Genomic DNA, 22,500 nt, shown 5'->3' with positions numbered 1-22,500 from the left:
ACAAGAGAATGAAGCAGATTTGATAATAGAAGTAAATTGGAAAGTTGTTTAAAATTGTATGTTCTATCTGAATCCTAAAAGAAAATTTTGGGGTTTACTATCCCTTTAAAAAAAATATTGACATTTATTTACTTATCACTTTGTTAGGCTCTTTAAATTGGCCAAAGCTTTGAGAAATAAGCATTGAGAGCAGTGATATGCTTAAAGGGACACTGAACCCAATTTTTTTCTTTCATGATTCAGATAGAGCATGACATTTTAAGCAACTTTCTAATTTACTCCTATTATCAATTTTTCTTCGTTCTCTTGCTATCTTTATTTTAAAAGCAGGAATGTAAATCTTAGCAGCCAGCCCATTTTAGGTTCAGCACCATGGATAGTGCTTGCTTATTTGATGCTTTCATTTACCCTCCAATAAGCAAGCATAACCCAGGTTCTCAACCAAAAATGGGCTGGCTCCTATGCATCATATTCCTGCTTTTTAAATAAAGATAGCAGGAAAACGAAGAAAATTTGATAATAGGATTAAATTAGAAAGTTGACTAAAATTGCATGCTCTATCTGAATCATGAAATATTTTTTTGGAGTTTAGTGTCCCTTTAACTATTTTTGTATTGTTTATTTGTTATTTCATGTTTCTTGGAGACATATTATTTGTAAACTAGTGTTTGTATCTTCAGAATACACCCACCCTCACCCACAATGTTCTGCACGGGACCTTTTAAAGGGACATTTAAACACTAAATAAATGATAGATAGAATGATGCATTCAATGAAAAGATTAGTCTGAGAATACCATGTAGATGTGTTTTTTAAAATATAGACAAAACAAGTGTAACGTTTTAGTGTCTATAAAACAATGGGATCTGCCATGTTGTAACTTAGGTTACCTTCTCTGCTGTGGCCAGTGAGGGACATTTCTAAATAGGTAATTGGAGGGTGCAGCCAATGGCTGCACTTCTATTTTTAACAGGAACAGAAAATCTCACAATTTTGGAATGGAATTACAGGAAAATGGGACAAAATAAATAATGAAAGTATATTGCTGAGTTTTTTTTTTATATATATAATTTAAGATTTTACATTAACATTTCAAAGTGTTTAATGTCCCATTTAATCGGTGCACCATCCGGCTAATGTTTCTGAGCACCTGATTAAAATTTTAGCAATTATTAAAGTGACAGTCTACTTGCATTTTAGCCAATCAATGCTGACTCTTAAATAACTCCACAGGAGTGAGCACAATGTTATCTATATGACACATCAACTAGCAGTGTCTAACTGTCAAAATGCATGGAGATAAAAGGCAGTGCAATGGCTTAGAAATTAGCATATGATTGCTAAATTGGAAAGTTGTTTACAATTGCATTCCCTATTGGAATCATGACATTTTTGTTAAGATTACTGCAGCTTTTACTGTATCTTTGCACTAACCTTGTCTCGACTGTCCCTTTAAGCTATAATTAGCTAATATTGAAATATTTAATGTTTTATTGCATTAAATATGAATCATGACATTTTTGTTAAGATTACTGCAGCTTTTACTGTATCTTAACCTTGTCTCGACTGTCCCTTTAAGCTATAATTGGCTAATATTTAAATATTTAATGTTTTATTGCACAAATTATTAAATACATTTATGTTAAATTAAGCAATCAATTTATGCTTCGGATAGCAGAAAATGTTGTAATATTACAAAGTATTACACTGCTCCCACATGGCTATTTTTTTTTAGATGTACTCTTGTGCTTTCTTTCATTACCAATTTTAGTTCCTCCTACATATTATTTATTGCAGATTCTACATATAATGTAATTATCTCTCTGTTGTGATATGAAAATACTTAAGGAATTGTTATTTAGACATGACTAAGGGCTATTATATTTATTAATTCTAAAACTTAAAGTGATTGTAAAGTGTAACAAATTAAAGCCTGGTATGTAAAAATACTCTTTAAAAACAGGGATATTTTAAAATTCATTAAACTTTACAATGACGCTTCTTTTTAAAAATACTTTCCTTTTGTTTTATGGAAAGCAGACCGCTGATCCTCCGCCCGCAGCTCCTGCTGTATTTAACATATTGATGATGAATCCGGCTTCCTCCAATAGTTGCCCCACAACCTGGATGCCAAAGGGGGCACACAACGATTGGAGGAAGCGGGATTCGTCATCACTTTACAATCACTTTAATAACCAAACAATATTTACAAAAATAATGATGTGCTGTCTAATAGATTACAGTTTACTGTTCTTTTTATTCTATATACAATCTAGAAATTACTTTATTATGTTTTGTAATGCTTCCAAGTTTTGGTTTATTAATAAAGGCTTATTGATTTCAGGTTCCTCAAACACCAATGTGCTTAATAAAGGTATGTGCTTAGTGATTTACTCCGTTGATAATAGTTATTGAGTTAACAGTAGAGCATCTTTATTATTCTTTAATTTGATAAGCTAATGTAGATAGATCACACTAAGGGTTCCTTATCTGTTTTTTAGATAATATATTGACTTAAGAGGTACACATATAGCATTGCTGGTCACTTTTCCACAGCCTTCCTTCACTTCTGCTGGTGACTGATTGCTTATGCACTTTGCTTTGGGCTTTCCCTGCCTCTATTCTGCTTCCCGGCCTAGCTCACGAAATGCTGAAATTATCTTGTTTGCGTTGCAGACTTCACTTTTGGAAGAAAATGAAACTGACGTATTCTGCTGTCAATGCGAAGATACAGAGTTGTTTAATGGTACCAATGTACGTAGGTATTCAGGATTGTACCGCCAGCCATTAGGACGGCTAAATATTGCCTATGTAATTAGCTGTTAAGCTTTTAGCTAGTTTATAATGTCTGGGATCGAGTGGACGAACAAGGCTTCAGACAGAATTATAAAGAGCTAGAAAGACCTGATTTTGATCCAGTTTAAGTAGTTCACTTCAGAAACCATGTTATAGGTTTTTGGATATATCCAGTAGTGTTTCAAGCCAAATTTAAAAGTGCACATTAAACTTAAATAGGATGTTTTAAATCATATGTAGTCAGTCACAAAGCATTAAAATTGAGTATTTTTTGGGGGGGATTTTAAAACCGTAATATTTTTAGCTGCCATTGTAGAACTTTCCAATGAACACCAACTGCTTTTATATGTTGTCAAGTTATATGTGGGTATAAGACACCACTATTTCTGTCTTGTTCAATATTTTATTTATTTGTATTTAATGTATTGTATCCTTTGCACAGGATGGACAGCCTCCAGGCTCTAATATTTTTCACAGCCCCCCATCAGGTTATCTGGCTGTTTTGCAAGCACAATTGTTTTATGCACATTAGAACAATATTTATTCTTTTTTGGGGCTTGCCCTGTGTTAGTTTATGTTCACATATATACATTTAGGCCTAGATTACACATGGAGCTCTATTAATATCACAGGACCGCACCAAGATTAGTGTGCAATCTGGTATTACAAGTCCGTGGTAAAACAATAGCCAGAGAACATTTTTTTTTTTTAAATAAAGTTTTTTATTGAGGTATTAAGAATATACATCAAGAGATAAGACTCAAACATTCTAAAGACATAAAATTTTCAGTAAATACTAAGAGGTTACATTTCTATTAACATCAAAATTGACAAAGATATCGTATTGGTATTCCTACAAAAAGGAGGATACAGATATTCATAAGGTACTGTGTAGGTAATTATTTTACGTTAGATATGATGAAAGGTAGTCAAGGGTAATGTTAAGTCTGTATAGTAAGGACCTCAGTTTTTGTATAATAAGATAGATTATGGTAACTACTGCTCAGGCATTGTATAAACTAAATAAGAGATTATATAGTTGCAGAATATAATTTTAAAGTGAATATATGATGAGCATAGTTAGTGAGAAGATAAATGGGGTAAGGGGATGCAGCGGGCAAGAGCCGCTCAGAAGAGGGTAGGGAGGTGTTTAGAGAGTACAATCCAGTCAGCTAAGAGTGTATAGATGGGAGCAGGGAGTATAGCTAGATGTTGGTACTGGAGGAACAGATTTGAGTGAAAATTGGATAATACTAATCTTTGATGCCGTGACTAGAGCTACTCTTATAAAGATGTAAGGCGAAGTGTAGGTAGGCAGAGAATTTTTCAGGTATATATGGTGTTGTGTATAGCCATGAGCAAGAGCTGTTAGGAACAATTATAGGGAGCTAGTGGCGTTACTGGTTATCCACAGAAATGTTATATCCAGGAGTAATAGTGGGAATTATACAGTAAAGTAAACCTTGCATTTCTATAGTTCCTATTCTTATATGTGGCAGGTTTATGTCACATAGGGTAGTCATATAGGTTGCAATGTCATGTTCTGCTACTAGCTAAGAGTACAGGAGAGAATAGTAGCCATGTAAATACTTCCCCTTTAACATACGTAGGTACTCATGAAATATAAGAAAAAAACCTTGGTGTTAGGTTCTTCCAACCTTTGCGTCCCTCATAATACACCGGTCACCTTTATACCTACCCACATCTAAAATAGTAAAGGATGAGGGGGTTAGATACTTATCTCAGTCACTTTTGGACCGTATCATGTAGAATATGGATGGGGGGAGTACCAATTATAAGAGTAGGGCATATGTAATTTTGATGGTGGTAATATGTAGGTATATGATAAGAGCCCCTCTTGTTAAATTATTTGAGAAGGTCCTAATTGTAAAAGAGTTACCATCAATGACAGAAAGGGAAATATATATGAGGACTACAGCTGCAAGGCTTAGGAGCTTAGAAGTAGAAGAGTGGTCTGCCTAGATGTAACATATAGTGTAAGATATGTACAGATTGTTCAACATTAATACAAAGCCTCAAAATTACTTTTAATGCAAGTAGGACCCAGTCGAGTATAGCTAGAGTCACCCCATGGCTGAATGCTGGTATGTCAGTAACACAATGAAGCAGTGTAGGATTATAGCGTGAGGGCAGATATATCAATTGGGGAAAGTGGGTCAGTCCTGGCAAGTCCCTGCCATAACATAGATCCGCAGCAACATAGACTATCTTTCCTATGCGAGGTATATTATTCAGAGATGTCGGAGACAAATATTTTGGGGTTAGCTAAAGGGGCTAAGATATATAAGTTTACATGAGAGCTGAGATATACATCAGTCTAATGCACATTAAGACCACAAGTAAAACTAAAGCTTAGAGCAGTTTCTATGTGACGAACTCTTCTTGATACACAAGAACCACAACAACAAAAATAAAGCAACAACAACAGAGAGAACTTGGATGAGAGGCGTCTCGCCATATAATAGTTGCGATGTCTTTAAAAGTCAGCAGCCAGAGAACATTTAATGTTGCCGACATCCTTTAGCGTGCCCTTCACTTGGTTAGACATTGCTCATATTACAAGTTTAAAGTTATGTGTTGCACTTGAGCAAGAAGAGGGTTTTGTAGATGTCCACATGGAGAGGGAGTTGGCGAGGCTGTACTATCCGAACTCTAGATGTTAGTGTGACTGAGTCTTTTGCTTGAGCACAAACATTTTACTTTCAACTTGTAATTTGAACGCTATTGATTTAACTTGAACAGTGTTAGCACTTAATAGCGTTAATATTTTTGCGCTCCACTTTTTATCTAGGCATTAGTGTTTTACCTATCATTAAGTTAGTTGTTGATAATGAAGAGAGAGAGCACTGAGGTATTGGACCTCATTTTTTGGAGATAATTTAACTTCCCTGTCTTTGATATGCCTATTGATGCGGCACCAATTTCTCTGTGTGTGTAATTGTCTGTTTTACATTGTAGAAAAAGTCTAGAAAAACACAGATAAGCGCAGAATACACCAATCTAAGTTTACTTTTAAACCGCACTCCTCTAATAAAAATGCATATAAAAAATGCATTTACAAGTAAAAATATGAGGTATTGTAGTAACATGTAATCAGTCTCCCCTGAGGTATATGTCTCTCCATCTGACCTGCACCATCCATGTTCCTTATTTTCTGGATGGAGTCCCTAGCTGATCACTCCACCTGGAGTATACACAGGAGCCTCAGGCAGGGCCGGTGCTAGGAATTCTGGCTACACAGGTGAAGACACATTTTGCTGAACTGCTGTTCTAGTCCTGTGTTAAGCAGCTGTAGATAGATATTTTACCTATACTGTAGTATAGAACACAAAAATAGCAGCAGTACTACTCTACCTGATATTGAGTGGTACCCAGGGGTGAGCCAAGGGTACCCGCCTGTTTGCAGGAATATTTTGTAAGTGGCAAGAGTCCATGAGCTAGTGACGTATGGGATATACATTCCTACCAGGAGGGGGCAAAGTTTCCCAAACCTCAAAATGCCTATAAATACACCTCTAACCTCACTCATACCTCAGTTTTACAAACTTTGCCTTCGTTGGAGGATGGTGAAGCAAGTCGTGCTTGATTTTCTTCTGTGAAAGGTGTTTCTTAGCATTTTGAAGCCCAATTCCTCTCAATGTACAGTGTTTGCCTGAGGGATTGTGAAGGAAGTATTGCCTGATGATGCCATATTTTCAACTATGGGAAATCTATTCTGAGGCTCTCTGTAAATTTGGTTGTGGGGATTTATCTGCCACTTCCCTTTACAGATTGATATTATACTCATCTACCATTACCTCTGCTGATATGTTTCAATACTGGTTTGGCTGTCTGCTATATGTGGATGGGTGTCTTCAGGTAAGTATATATTATTTTCTTTCATGTAATTAGCAAGAGTCCATGAGCTAGTGACGTATGGGATATACATTCCTACCAGGAGGGGCAAAGTTTCCCAAACCTCAAAATGCCTATAAATACACCCCTCACCACACCCACAAATCAGTTTTACAAACTTTGCCTCCCATGGAGGTGGTGAAGTAAGTTTGTGCTAGATTCTACGTTGATATGCGCTTCGCAGCAGGCTGGAGCCCGGTTTTCCTCTCAGTGTGCAGTGAAAGTCAGAGGGATGTGAAGAGAGTATTGCCTATTTGAATTCAATGATCTCCTTCTACGGGGTCTATTTCATAGGTTCTCTGTTATCGGTCGTAGAGATTCATCTCTTACCTCCCTTTTCAGATCGACGATATACTCTTAGATATACCATTACCTCTATTGATTCTCGTTTCAGTACTGGTTTGGCTTTCTACTACATGTAGATGAGTGTCCTGGGGTAAGTAAGTCTTATTTTGTGACACTCTAAGCTATGGTTGGGCACTTTTATATAAAGTTCTAAATATATGTGTTTAAACATTTATTTGCCTTGATTCAGGATGTTCAACGTTCCTTATTTCAGACAGTCCGTTTCATATTTGGGATAATGCATATGAATAAACCAATTTTTCTTACCTTAAAATTTGACTTTTTTCCTGTGGGCTGTTAGGCTCGCGGGGGCTGAAAATGCTTCATTTTATTGCGTCATTCTTGGCGCAGACTTTTTTGTCGCAAAAATTTTCTGTGTCATTTCCGGCGTCATACTTGTCGCCGGAAGTTGCGTCATTTTTTTGACGTTTTTGCGCCAAAAGTGTCGGCGTTACCGGATGTGGCGTGATTTTTGGCGCCAAATTCATTTAGGCGCCAATTATTGTGGGCGTCTTTTTTGGCGCTAAAAAATATTGGCGTCATTATTGTCTCCACAATATTTAAGTCTCATTGTTTATTTGCTTCTGGTTGCTAGAAGCTGGTTCATTGGCATTTTTTCCCATTCCTGAAACTGTCATTTAAGGAATTTGATCAATTTTGCTTTATATGTTGTTTTTTCTATTACATATTGCAAGATGTCTCAGATTGACCCTGAATCAGAAGCTACTTCTGGAAAATCGCTGCCTGATGCTGGATCTACCAAAGTTAAGTATATTTGTTGTAAACTTGTGGTAACTGTTTCTCCGGCTGTTGTTTGTGATGAATGTCATGACAAACTTTCTAATGCAGATAATATTTCCTTTAGTAATGTTCCATTACCTGTTGCTGTTCCATCAACATCTAATATTCAGGGTGTTCCTGTTAACATAAGAGATTTTGTTTCTAAATCTATTAAGAAGGCTATGTCTGTTATTCCTCCTTCCAGTAAACATAAAAGGTCTTTTAAAACTTCTCATGTTTCAGATGACTTTTTAAACGAACATCATCATTCTGATTCTGTTTCTGATACTGATTTTTCTGGTTCAGAAGGTTCTGTTTCAGAGATTGATACTGATAAATCTTCTTATTTATTTAAAATGGAATTTATTCGTTCTTTACTTAAAGAAGTCTTAATTGCATTAGAAATAGAGGAGTCTGGTCCTCTTGATACTAAATCTAAACGTTTGAATACGGTTTTTAAACCCCCTGTAGTTATTCCGGAGGTTTTTCCCGTACCTGATGCTATTTCTGAAGTAATTTCCAGGGAATGGAATAATCTGGGTAATTAATTTACTCCTTCTAAACGGTTTAAGCAATTATATCCTGTGCCATCTGACAGATTAGAGTTTTGGGACAAAATCCCTAAGGTTGATGGGGCTATCTCTACTCTTGCTAAACGTACTACTATTCCTACGGCAGATAGTACTTCTTTTAAGGATCCTTTAGATAGGAAAATTGAATCCTTTCTAAGAAAAGCTTACTTATGTTCAGGTAATCTTCTTAGACCTGCTATATCTTTGGCGGATGTTGCTGCAGCTTCAACTTTCTGGTTAGAAGCTTTAGCACAACAAGTAACAGATCATAATACTCATAGCATTGTTAATATTCTTCAACATGCTAATAACTTTATTTGTGATGCCATCTTTGATATCATCAGGGTTGATGTCAGGTATATGTTTTTAGCTAGAAGAGCTTTATGGCTTAAAACTTGGAATGCTGATATGTCTTCTAAGTCAACTTTGCTTTCCCTTTCTTTCCAGGGTAATAAATTGTTTGGTTCACAGTTGGATTCTATTATTTCAACTGTTACTGGGGGGAAAGGAACTTTTTTACCACAGGATAAAAAATCTAAAGCTAAATTTAGGTCCGCTAATCGTTTTCGTTCCTTTCGTCATAATAAGGAACAAAAGCCTGATCCTTCCCCTACAGGAACGGTATCAGTTTGGAAACCATCTCCAGTCTGGAATAAATCCAAGCCCTTTAGAAAGCCAAAGCCAGCTCCCAAGTCCACATGAAGGTGCGGCCCTCATTCCAGCCCAGCTGGTAGGGGGCAGATTGCGTTTTTTCAAAGAAATTTGGATCAATTCGATTCACAATCTTTGGATTCAGAACATTGTTTCACAAGGGTACAGAATAGGCTTCAAGATAAGGCCTCCTGCAAGAAGATTTTTTCTTTCCCGTGTCCCAATAAATCCAGTGAAGGCTCAAGCATTTCTGAAATGTGTTTCAGATCTAGAGTTGGTTGGAGTAATTGTGCCAGTTCCAGTTCTGGAACAGGGGCTGGGGTTTTACTCAAATCTCTTCATTGTACCAAAGAAGGAGAATTCCTTCAGACCAGTTCTGGATTTAAAAATATTGAATCGTTATGTAAGGATACCAACATTCAAAATGGTAACTATAAGGACTATCCTGCCTTTTGTTCAGCAAGAGCATTATATGTCCACAATAGATTTACAAGATGCATATCTGCATATTCCGATTCATCCAGATCACTATCAGTTTTTGAGATTCTCTTTCCTAGACAAGCATTACCAGTTTGTGGCTCTGCCGTTTGGCCTAGCAACAGCTCCAAGGATTTTTACAAAGGTTCTCGGTGCCCTTCTATCTGTAATCAGAGAACAGGGTATTGTGGTATTTCCTTATTTGGACGATATCTTGGTACTTGCTCAGTCTTCACTTTTAGCAGAATCTCATACGAATCGACTTGTGTCGTTTCTTCAAGAACATGGTTGGAGGATCAATTTACCAAAGAGTTTGTTAATTCCTCAGACAATGGTAACCTTTTTAGGTTTCCAGATAGATTCAGTGTCCATGACTCTGTCGCTGACGGACAAAAGACGTCTGAAATTGGTTTCAGCTTGTCGAAATCTTCAGTCACAATCATTCCCTTCGGTAGCCTTATGCATGGAAATTCTAGGTCTTATGACTGCTGCATCGGACGCGATCCCCTTTGCTCGTTTTCACATGCGACCTCTTCAGCTCTGTATGCTGAACCAGTGATGCAGGGATTATACAAAGATATCGCAATTAATATCTTTAAAACCGATTGTACGACACTCTCTGACGTGGTAGACAGACCACCATTGTTTAGTTCAGGGGGCTTCTTTTGTTCTTCCGACCTGGACTGTGATCTCAACAGATGCAAGTCTGACAGGTTGGGGAGCTGTATGGGGGTCTCTGACAGCACAAGGGGTTTGGGAATCTCAGGAGGCGAGATTACCAATCAACATTTTGGAACTACGTGCGATTTTCAGAGCTCTTCAGTCGTGGCCTCTTCTAAAGAGAGAGTCATTCATTTGTTTTCAGACTGACAATGTCACAACCGTGGCATATGTCAATCATCATGGAGGGACTCACAGTCCTCTGGCTATGAAAGAAGTATCTCGAATACTTGTTTGGGCGGAATCCAGCTCCTGTCTAATTTCTGCGGTTCATATCCCAGGTATAGACAATTGGGAAGCGGATTATCTCAGTCGCCAGACATTACATCCGGGCGAGTGGTCTCTTCACCCAGAGGTATTTCTTCAGATTGTTCAAATGTGGGGACTTCCAGAAATAGATCTGATGGCTTCTCATCTAAACAAGAAGCTTCCCAGGTATCTGTCCAGATCCAGGGATCCTCAGGCGGAAGCAGTGGATGCATTGTCACTTCCTTGGAGGTATCATCCTGCCTATATCTTTCCGCCTCTAGTTCTTCTTCCAAGAGTGATTTCCAAGATTCTAAAGGAGCGTTCGTCTGTTCTGCTGGTGGCTCCTCAGAGGTTTTGGTATGCGGATCTTGTCCGGATGGCTACTTGCCAACCGTGGACTCTTCCGTTAAGACCAGACCTTCTATCGCAAGGTCCTTTTTTCCATCAGGATCTCAAATCCTTAAATTTGAAGGTATGGAGATTGAACGCTTGATTCTCAGTCATAGAGGTTTTTCTGACTCCGTAATTAATACTATGTTACAGGCTCGTAAATCTGTATCTAGGAAGATATATTATCGAGTCTGGAAGACTTACATTTCTTGGTTTTCTTCTCATCATTTTTCTTGGCATTCTTTTAGAATTCCTAGAATTTTACAGTTTCTTCAGGATGGTTTGGATAAAGGTTTGTCTGCAAGTTCCTTGAAAGGACAAATCTCTGCTCTTTCTGTTCTTTTTCACAGAAAGATTGCTAATCTTCCTGATATTCATTGTTTTGTACAGGCTTTGGTTCGTATAAAACCTGTCATTAAGTCAATTTCTCCTCCTTGGAGTTTGAATTTGGTTCTGGGGGCTCTTCAAGCTCCTCCGTTTGAACCTATGCATTCGCTGGATATTAAATTACTTTCTTGGAAAGTTTTGTTTCTTTTGGCCATCTCTTCTGCTAGAAGAGTTTCTGAATTATCTGCTCTTTCTTGTGAGTCTCCTTTTCTGATTTTTCATCAGGATAAGGCGGTGTTGCGAACTTCATTTAAATTTTTACCTAAGGTTGTGAATTCTAACAACATTAGTAGAGAAATTGTAGTTCCTTCATTGTGTCCTAATCCTAAGAACTCTAAGGAAAGATCGTTGCATTCTTTGGATGTAGTTAGAGCTTTGAAATATTATGTTGAAGCTACTAAAGATTTCCGAAAGACTTCTAGTCTATTGGTTATCTTTTCTGGTTCTAGGAAAGGTCAGAAGGCTTCTGCCATTTCTTTGGCATCTTAGTTAAAGTCTTTGATTCATCATGCTTATGTTGAGTCGGGTAGAACTCCGCCTCAAAGGATTACAGCTCATTCGACTAGGTCAGTCTCTACTTCCTGGGCATTTAGGAATGAAGCTTCGGTTGATCAGATTTGCAAAGCAGCAACTTGGTCTTCTTTGCATACTTTTACTAAATTCTACCATTTTGATGTGTTTTCTTCTTCAGAAGCAGTCTTTGGTAGAAAAGTACTTCAGGCAGCTGTTTCAGTTTGATTCTTCTGCTTATATTTTCAGTTTTTTTCATTATAAGATTTAAACTTTGTTTTGGGTGTGGATTATTTTTCAGCGGAATTGGCTGTCTTTATTTTATCCCTCCCTCTCTAGTGACTCTTGCGTGGAAGATCCACATCTTGGGTATTCATTATCCCATATGTCACTAGCTCATGGACTCTTGCTAATTACATGAAAGAAAACATAATTTATGTAAGAACTTACCTGATAAATTCATTTCTTTCATATTAGCAAGAGTCCATGAGGCCCACCCTTTTTGTGGTGGTTATGATTTTTTTATATAAAGCACAATTATTCCAATTCCTTATTTTTTATTCTTTCGCACTTTTTTCTTATCACCCCACTTCTTGGCTATTCGTTAAACTGATTTGTGGGTGTGGTGAGGGGTGTATTTTTAGGCATTTTGAGGTTTGGGAAACTTTGCCCCTCCTGGTAGGAATGTATATCCCATACGTCACTAGCTCATGGACTCTTGCTAATATGAAAGAAATGAATTTATCAGGTAAGTTCTTACATAAATTATGTTTTTTAAGACACTCACTCTCAGCTATGTTTGGCACTTAATATTTTAAAGTTTTAATATATATATTATGCATATATTTGCCATGAGTCAGGTCTATGTTTATTTCCCTTTGCAGTGTAACCGTTTTTAGCATGGAAATTATGTTTTTTGGAGAAATTTTGTATTTTTTTTTCTCTTACCTGGGGTTCCAGCTAGTTCTAGCTTCGGACTTGTGAATCATAGAATGTTATAAACGGTGAAAGTCTACCTCTTTCTAGTCCTACCTCTTACCTCATATTTTTACTGCTGTTCTAGTCATGTGTTAAGCAGCTGTAGTTAAATGTTACCTATACTGTAGTATAGAACACAAAAATAGCAGCAGTACTACTCTACCTGATATTGAGTGGTATCCAGGGGTGAGCCAAGGGTACTCGCCTGGGTGCAGGAATATTTCTTTCATGTAAGTGGCAAGAGTCCATGAGCTAGTGACTTATGGGAAATACATTCCTACCAGGAGGGGGAAAAATTTCCCAAACCTCAAAATGCCTATAAATACACCTCCCACCTCACTGATACCTCAGTTTTACAAACTTTGCCTTTCGTTGGAGGATGGTGAAGCAAGTCGTGCTTGATTTTCTTCCGTGAAAGGCATTTCTAAGCATTTTGAAGCCCAATTCCTCTCAAAGTACAGTGTTTGCCTGAGCGATTGTGAAGGGAGTATTGCCTGATGAAGCCATGTTTTCAACTATGGGAAATCTATTCTAAGGCTCTCTGTAAATTTGTTTGTGGGGATTCATCTGCCACCTCCCTTTACAGATCAATATTATACTCCTCTACCATTACCTCTGCTGATATGTTTCAGTACTGGTTTGGCTGTCTGCTATATGTGGATGGGTGTCTTCAGGTAAGTATATATTATTTTTTAAGACACTCTCAGGTATGTTTGGCACTTTATATTTTAAAGTTTTAAATATATATTATGCATATATTTGCCTTGAGTCAGGTCTATGTTTATTTCCCTTTGCCGTGTAACAGTTTTTAGCATGGAAATTATGTTTTTTGGAGAAATTTAGTAATTTTTTTCTCTTACCTGGGGTTCCAGTTAGTTCTAACTTTGGACTTGTTTTTTCAATTTTTTCACAGGCAAATTAGGCTCGCGATCGCACAAAATGCTTCTATTTATTGCGTCATTCTTGTCGCGAATATTTTTGGTGCGGAGGTTGCGTTTGTTGTGACGCGAGTCACTTCATTTGTTGCTTCTTTGTTGACGCAAAAAAATTTTGCCGCAAACTTGCGCTTGTTATGATTATGATTGCAAGATGTCTTAAACTGATCCTGCCTCTGATGTTACTGTAGGAACTTAGCTGCCTGTACACAATTTCTACCAAAGCGAAGTGTGTATATCGTTTAATTAGCTGATTTTATTTCTTCATCTTAAATATGTGTACCATAGAAACATTATCAGTATGAAATAATATAACATAACAAGTGCCAAATACATCTACTGTTAAACCTTCACAGTCTAATGTACATGATATTACTGTAGATATAAAGAAGTATATTGCTACAGACATAGAGAAGGCTATGACTGCTATTCAGCCTTCAAATTAACGTAAACGATCTCTCCTAACTTCTCATAAATCTAATGAAGTTTGTATTGATCGACAGCATACTGAAGTATTTCTGCTGATGTGGTTTTCTCTGACTCAGAGGATCCTATTTCAGAGACTGATATTGATAAATCAACCTTTCTATTGAATGTATTCATTCTTTATTAAAGGTACAGTATACACTCATTTTCATATAACTGCATGTAATAGACACTACTATAAAGAATTTGATTCACAGATACTGATATAAAAATCAAGTATAAAACTATTTCTTCTCTTGCCGAACGTACTTCTATCCTATGGAAGATATTTCTTCTTTTAAGGATCCTTTAGATAGGAAGTTTGTTTCCTTTCTTAGAGAAGCATATTTACATATTGGCTACATTTTTAAACCTGCCATTTCTATGACTGATGTTGCTGCTGTTTCAACTTTTTGGTTGTATAATTTAGTTATTGGATCTTGAATTGTCTAAGCATTGTTCTTTTACTTCAACATGCTAAATAATTTCATTTGTGATGCTATATTTTATGTCATTTTAATTTTTATGAACTTTTTTAGCCATTTTTACTACAAAGGTTTTTTGATGGGTTTAATCTCTGATATGGTGTTTTACATTTAGATTACTATCTTATTATTTTTGGATAGTAATTTTTTAGGTTTTCTATTAGATTTTATTATCTCCTCTATCACTGGGGGAAAGGGGAGTCTGTTATGCCCCAAGATAAGAAATCTAAGGGTAATTTTTAAGCTCCCAATTGGTTTTTTTTTTTTTTTTTATTCCCCTAAGGCCTCTGGTTCTAATTTGAGATTTTCTCAGAATTTGAATAACTTCTATACATCAATTTATCACTCGTCCTTTTGGGCTAGCGACAGCTCAGATTCTTTTCAAAGATTCTTGGTGCCCTTCTATCTGTAATCAGAGAGCAGTGTATTGCGGCATTTCCTTATTTGGATGATATTTTGGTACTAGCTTTAATCTTTTCATTTAGCAGAATCTCACTTGAAACAACAAGTGTGGTTTCTTCAAGACATAATTGGAGGATCAATTTACAATGGAGTTTCTTGATTCCTTAGACAAGGGTCACCTTTTCTTCTACAAGATACGACGTGTCCACGGATTTCATCCTTACTTGTGGGATATTATCCTCCTGCTAACAGGAAGTGGCAAAGAGCACCACAGCAGAACTGTATATATAGCTCCTCCCTTCCCTCCACCCCCAATCATTCTCTTTGCCTGTGTTAGTACTAGGAAGAGGTAAAGTGAGGTGTTAGTTTTAGTTTCTTCAATCAAGCAGCTTTTCATTTTAAATGGTACCGGTGAGTACTATTTTCCTCAGGGAGATATGGAAGAAGATTTCTGCCCTGATGTAGATGATCTTAGCAGATGTAACTAAGATCCATATTGGTTCCCACAGAGCTTCTGAAGGTAATACAAGAGAAATCTTCAGTGTGGAGAACGGTTTCATGCTACAAGCAGCATTGAGGTATGTGCAGCCCTTTATTTCTGAGGAGACTTGGTATATCAGAACTGGCTGACATTTTTTCCCTGCAAGGGAAGGGGTAAGCAGTAGACCTGTAAACAAGGGGTGTTACTGAGAAACCTGTGCTTATTTTATTGACATATTGGGCCAAGCATTTATAATGGGCTTAAAAGCTAAATAAAGGGACACTGGGAGGCTTAACGGTTTTTATTCAAATAAACAGTATGGCCGTATTTTGTGTGTGCTTAAGGGGTAAAACAAATCCACATGGCTTTATACTCTAAACCGCTTCACCATGCGGTTGTTTAGTCTTATGCGATCGTCGTCCATGATGGGTGGGGCTTATTTTCGCGCGCTCAGGCGCACACTTTACTCTGGCTGAGAAGGCAGCAGGCATTAGCTCCGGTTGAGCCTAGACTGGTGTTCTGTTAACCGGATCGTTGTCGAGTCAATTTGCAGTACCCTGGGGGCAGGTAGGCGCCACAGCAGAGCTGTGGCGAGGTGCAGGGGTTATTTTTTTCAAATCTAACATATTTTTGACTATAAATATCTTTTAGAGGTTAATTTCTCCCCTTACTCTTGGGGTGCAATAATTTTTGGAACTTTTGATTATTCATTGTTTTTTCTGGAAAGCGTAGGGGTCAGAAAGCAACGACTACCTCTTTCTTTTTGGCTGAGGAGTATCATCTGCCTGGCATATGAGACTGCTGGACAGCAGCCTCCTGAAAGAATTACGGCTCATTCTACTAGGGCTGTGGCTTCCACATGACCTTTAAAAACTATGCTTCTGTTGAACAGATTTGTAAGGCTGCGACTTGGTCGTCCCTTTGCAGTGTAACCGTTTTTCCAAATTTGATACTTTTGCTTGTTCTGAGGCTGTTTTTGAGAGAAAAGTTCTTCAAGCAGTGGTGCCTTCCGTTTAGGTCTCTGTCTTGTCCCTCTCTTTCATCCGTGTCCTGTAGCTTTGGTATTTTATCCCACAAGTAAGGATGAAATCCGTGGACTCGTCGTATCTTGTAGAAGAAAAGGAAATTTATGCCTGCCTGATAAATTGATTTCTTCTACGATACGACGAGTCCACGGCCCTCCCTGTCATTTTAAGACAGATTATATTTTATTTTTACAACTTCAGTCACCTCTGCACCTTTTAGCTTTTCCTTTCTCTTCCTAAACCTTCGGTCGAATGACTGGGGGTGGAGGAAAGGGAGGAGCTATATATACAGCTCTGCTGTGGTGCTCTTTGCCACTTCCTGTTAGCAGGAGGATAATATCCCACAAGTAAGGATGAAATCAGTGGACACGTCGTATCGTAGAAGAAATCAATTTATCAGGTAAGCATAAATTTCCTTTTTTGCTGTTAAGTATTTTAAGGTTATGTTGTTTAGCTTATTTATTTTATGGGGTATACATTTATTAAGCTAAAAGTGGTGCCCTCTGGTTTTTCTGTAAGCAGTCTGCTTTACATTGTGCTTGAATTTTGGGCTTAGTGACATCTTTGTTGGACACCGCACATATCCTCACATGTGTAAGTACTCAAACCGTTTATTTGTAAGCTGACAGATATTTGCTTTTTACAATAGAATTGTTATTGTTTAAAAGATAGATAATCCCTTTATTACCCATTCCCCAGTTTTGCATAACCAACACAGTTATATTAATATACTTTTTACCTCTGTGATTATAACGTATCTACATTTCTTCTGACACCCCCCATGATCATATGACTGTGACTAATTATTATCTATTGACTTGATTGTGTTGTGTTTAATCTTAAATAACTTCTCGGGCGGGAACACATTGTTATCTATATGGCCCACATGAACTAGTAGTCTCCTGTTGTGAAAAGCAAATAAAAAAAGCATGTGATTTAAGAGGCTGTCTATAGTGCCTTTGAAATAGGCAGACATTTAGAGGTTTAAATGTTATAAAGTATATTAATCTAACAATGTTGGTTGTGCAAAGCTGGGGAATGGGTAGTAAAGGCATTATCTATCTTTTTAAACAATAACAATTTTAGTGCAGATTGTCCCTTTAAGATGTAGCAGTTTTTCCCCCATGTGTGTTTGCTTACAACTTTCCTTTCTTTCATGTAATTAACAAGAGTCCATGAGCTAGTGACGTATGGGATATACATTCCTACCAGGAGGGGCAAAGTTTCCCAAACCTTAAAATGCCTATAAATACACCCCCTCACCACACCCACAAATCAGTTTTACAAACTTTGCCTCCAAGGGAGGTGGTGAAGTAAGTTTGTGCTAGATTCTACGTTGATATGCGCTCCGCAGCAAGTTGGAGCCCGGTTTTCCTCTCAGCGTGCAGTGAATGTCAGAGGGATGTGAAGAGAGTATTGCCTATTGAATGCAGTGATCTCCTTCTACGGGGTCTATTTCATAAGGTTCTCTGTTATCGGTCGTAGAGATTCATCTCTTACCTCCCTTTTCAGATCGACGATATACTCTTATATTTACCATTACCTCTACTGATTCTCGTTTCAGTACTGGTTTGGCTTTCTACAAACATGTAGATGAGTGTCCTGGGGTAAGTAAGTCTTATTTTCTGTGACACTCTAAGCTATGGTTGGGCACTTTATTTATAAAGTTCTAAATATATGTATTCAAACATTTATTTGCCTTGACTCAGAATGTTCAACTTTCCTTATTTTCAGACAGTCAGTTTCATATTTGGGATTATGCATTGAATTATCATATTTTTCTTACCTCAAAAATTTGACTTTTTTCCCTGTGGGCTGTTAGGCTCGCGGGGGCTGAAAATGCTTAATTTTATTGCGTCATTCTTGGCGCAGACTTTTTAGGCGCAAAAATTCTTTTCCGTTTCCGGCGTCATACGTGTCGCCGGAAGTTACGTCATTTTTTTGACGTTATTTTGCGCCAAAAATGTCGGCGTTCCGGATGTGGCGTCATTTTTGGCGCCAAAAGCATTTAGGCGCCAAATAATGTGGGCGTCTTATTTGGCGCTAAAAAATATGGGCGTCGCTTTTGTCTCCACATTATTTCAGTCTCATTTTTTTATTTGCTTCTGGTTGCTAGAAGCTTGATATTTGGCATTCTTTCCCATTCCTGAAACTGTCTTATAAGGAATTTGATCTATTTTGCTTTATATGTTGTTTTTTCTCTTACATATTGCATGATGTCTCACGTTGCATCTGAGCCAGAAGATACTACAGGAAAATCACTGCCTGCTGGATCTACCAAAGCTAAGTGTATCTGCTGTAAATTTTTGGTAGCTATTCCTCCAGCTGTTGTTTGTAATAATTGTCATGACAAACTTGTTAAAGCAGATAATATTTCCTTTAGTAATGTACCATTGCCTGTTGCAGTTCCCTCAACATCTAAGGTGCAGAATGTTCCTGATAACATAAGAGATTTTGTTTCTGAATCCATAAAGAAGGCTTTGTCTGTTATTTCTCCTTCTAGTAAACGTAAAAAGTCTTTTAAATCTTCTCTCTCTACAGATGAATTTTTAAATGAACACCATCATTCTGATTCTTTGGACTCTTCTGGTTCAGAGGATTCTATCTCAGAGATTGATGCTGATAAATCTTCATATTTATTTAAGATGGAATTTATTCGCTCTTTACTTAAAGAGGTACTAATTGCTTTAGAAATAGAGGATTCTAGTCCTCTTGATACTAATTCTATACGTTTGGATAAGGTTTTTAAAGCTCCTGCGGTTATTCCAGAAGTTTTTCCTGTTCCTAATGCTATTTCTGCAGTGATTTCCAAAGAATGGGATAAATTGGGTAATTCATTTACTCCTTCTAAACGTTTTAAGCAATTATATCCTGTTCCGCCTGACAGGTTAGAATTTTGGGACAAAATCCCTAAAGTTGATGGGGCTATTTCTACCCTTGCTAAACGTACTACCATTCCTACGTCAGATGGTACCTCGTTTAAGGATCCTTTAGATAGAAAAATTGAATCCTTTCTAAGAAAAGCTTATCTGTGTTCAGGTAATCTTCTTAGACCTGCTATATCATTGGCTGATGTTGCTGCAGCTTCAACTTTTTGGTTGGAAACCCTAGCGCAACAAGTAGCAAATCGTGATTCTCATGTTATTATTATTCTTCTTCAGCATGCTAATAATTTTATCTGTGATGCCATTTTTGATATTATTAGAGTTGATGTTAGGTTTATGTCTCTAGCTATCTTAGCCAGAAGAGCTTTATGGCTTAAGACTTGGAATGCTGATATGGCTTCTAAATCAACTCTACTTTCCATTTCTTTCCAGGGAAACAAATTATTTGGTTCTCAGTTGGATTCTATTATTTCAACTGTTACTGGTGGGAAAGGAACTTTTTTACCACAGGATAAAAAATCTAAAGGTAAAAACAGGGCTAACAATCGTTTTCGTTCCTTTCGTTTCAACAAAGAACAAAAGCCTGATCCTTCGTCCTCAGGAGCAGTTTCAGTTTGGAAACCATCTCCAGTCTGGAATAAATCCAAGCCTGCTAGAAAGGCAAAGCCTGCTTCTAAGTTCACATGAAGGTACGGCCCTCATTCCAGTTCAGCTGGTAGGGGGCAGGTTACGTTTTTTCAAAGAAATTTGGATCAATTCTGTTCACAATCTTTGGATTCAGAGCATTGTTTCAGAAGGGTACAGAATTGGTTTCAAGATGAGACCTCCTGCAAAGAGATTTTTTCTTTCCCGTGTCCCAGTAAATCCAGTGAAAGCTCAAGCATTTCTGAATTGTGTTTCAGATCTAGAGTTGGCTGGGGTAATTATGCCAGTTCCAGTTCCGGAACAGGGGATGGGGTTTTATTCAAATCTCTTCATTGTACCAAAGAAGGAGAATTCCTTCAGACCAGTTCTGGATCTAAAATTATTGAATCGTTCTGTAAGGATACCAACGTTCAAGATGGTAACTGTAAGGACTATATTGCCTTTTGTTCAGCAAGGGAATTATATGTCCACAATAGATTTACAGGATGCATATCTGCATATTCCGATTCATCCAGATCATTTTCAGTTCCTGAGATTCTCTTTTCTAGACAAGCATTACCAATTTGTGGCTCTACCGTTTGGCCTAGCTACAGCTCCAAGAATTTTCACAAAGATTCTCGGTGCCCTTCTGTCTGTAATCAGAGAACAGGGTATTGTGGTATTTCCTTATTTGGACGATATCTTGGTACTTGCTCAGTCTTTACATTTAGCAGAGTCTCATACGAATCGACTTGTGTTGTTTCTTCAAGATCATGGTTGGAGGATCAATTTACCAAAAAGTTCTTTGATTCCTCAAACAAGGGTAACCTTTCTGGGTTTCCAGATAGATTCAGTGTCCATGACTCTGTCTTTAACAGACAAGAGACGTCTAAAATTGATTACAGCTTGTCGAAACCTTCAGTCACAATCATTCCCTTCGGTAGCCTTATGCATGGAAATTCTAGGTCTTATGACTGCTGCATCGGACGTGATCCCCTTTGCTCGTTTTCACATGCGACCTCTTCAGCTCTGTATGCTGAACCAATGGTGCAGGGATTACACGAAGATATCTCAATTAATATCTTTAAAACCGATTGTTCGACACTCTCTAACGTGGTGGACAGATCACCATCGTTTAATTCAGGGGGCTTCTTTTGTTCTTCCGACCTGGACTGTAATTTCAACAGATGCAAGTCTCACAGGTTGGGGAGCTGTGTGGGGATCTCTGACGGCACAGGGAGTTTGGGAATCTCAGGAGGTGAGATTACCGATCAATATTTTGGAACTCCGTGCAATTTTCAGAGCTCTTCAGTTTTGGCCTCTTCTGAAGAGAGAATCGTTCATTTGTTTTCAGACAGACAATGTCACAACTGTGGCATACATCAATCATCAAGGAGGGACTCACAGTCCTCTGGCTATGAAAGAAGTATCTCGAATTTTGGTTTGGGCGGAATCCAGCTCCTGTCTAATCTCTGCGGTTCATATCCCAGGTGTAGACAATTGGGAAGCGGATTATCTCAGTCGCCAAACGTTGCATCCGGGCGAATGGTCTCTTCACCCAGAGGTATTTCTTCAGATTGTTCAAATGTGGGGGCTTCCAGAGATAGATCTGATGGCCTCTCATCTAAACAAGAAACTTCCCAGGTATCTGTCCAGATCCCGGGATCCTCAGGCGGAGGCAGTGGATGCATTATCACTTCCTTGGAAGTATCATCCTGCCTATATCTTTCCGCCTCTAGTTCTTCTTCCAAGAGTAATCTCCAAGATTCTGAGGGAATGCTCGTTTGTTCTGCTAATAGCTCCGGCATGGCCTCACAGGTTTTGGTATGCGGATCTTGTCCGGATGGCATCTTGCCAACCATGGACTCTTCCGTTAAGACCAGACCTTCTGTCGCAAGGTCCTTTTTTCCATCCGGATCTGAAATCCTTAAACTTAAAGGTATGGAGATTGAACGCTTGATTCTTAGTCAAAGAGGTTTCTCTGACTCTGTGATTGATACTATGTTACAGGCTCGTAAATCTGTATCTAGAGAGATATATTATAGAGTCTGGAAGACTTATATTTCTTGGTGTCTTACTCATCATTTTTCTTGGTATTCTTTTAGAATTCCGAGAATATTACAATTTCTTCAGGATGGTTTAGATAAGGGTTTGTCCGCAAGTTCCTTGAAAGGACAAATCTCTGCTCTTTCTGTTCTTTTTCACAGAAAGATTGCTATTCTTCCTGATATTCATTGTTTTGTACAAGCTTTGGTTCGTATAAAACCTGTCATTAAGTCAATTTCTCCTCCATGGAGTTTGAATTTGGTTCTGGGAGCTCTTCAAGCTCCTCCGTTTGAACCTATGCATTCATTGGACATTAAATTGCTTTCTTGGAAAGTTTTGTTCCTTTTGGCCATCTCTTCTGCCAGAAGAGTTTCTGAATTAT

At 37.8% G+C, this 22,500-nt stretch overlaps 1 protein-coding gene across 2 annotated transcripts in view; it reads left to right on the top strand.

The window, feature by feature from the left end:
- SSH2 (slingshot protein phosphatase 2) overlaps positions 1-22,500 on the top strand; it is a 479,353-nt gene that overhangs the window by 106,499 nt on the left and 350,354 nt on the right. Inside the window, exons 2-3 of one of the 2 annotated variants that reach the window (XM_053706137.1) lie at positions 2,345-2,374; positions 2,677-2,754. In XM_053706137.1, the coding sequence (XP_053562112.1) occupies positions 2,345-2,374; positions 2,677-2,754 (108 nt within the window). The remainder of the gene's footprint in view (positions 1-2,344; positions 2,375-2,676; positions 2,755-22,500) is intronic. The other variant, XM_053706138.1, reaches the window with a different exon arrangement.

The sequence above is a fragment of the Bombina bombina genome, chromosome 3 (genome assembly GCF_027579735.1).
Source record: "Bombina bombina isolate aBomBom1 chromosome 3, aBomBom1.pri, whole genome shotgun sequence".
Taxonomy (NCBI): domain Eukaryota; kingdom Metazoa; phylum Chordata; class Amphibia; order Anura; family Bombinatoridae; genus Bombina; species Bombina bombina.
Note: the sequence above shows the minus strand (reverse complement) of the source record. Positions and strands in the feature narration are given on the sequence as shown.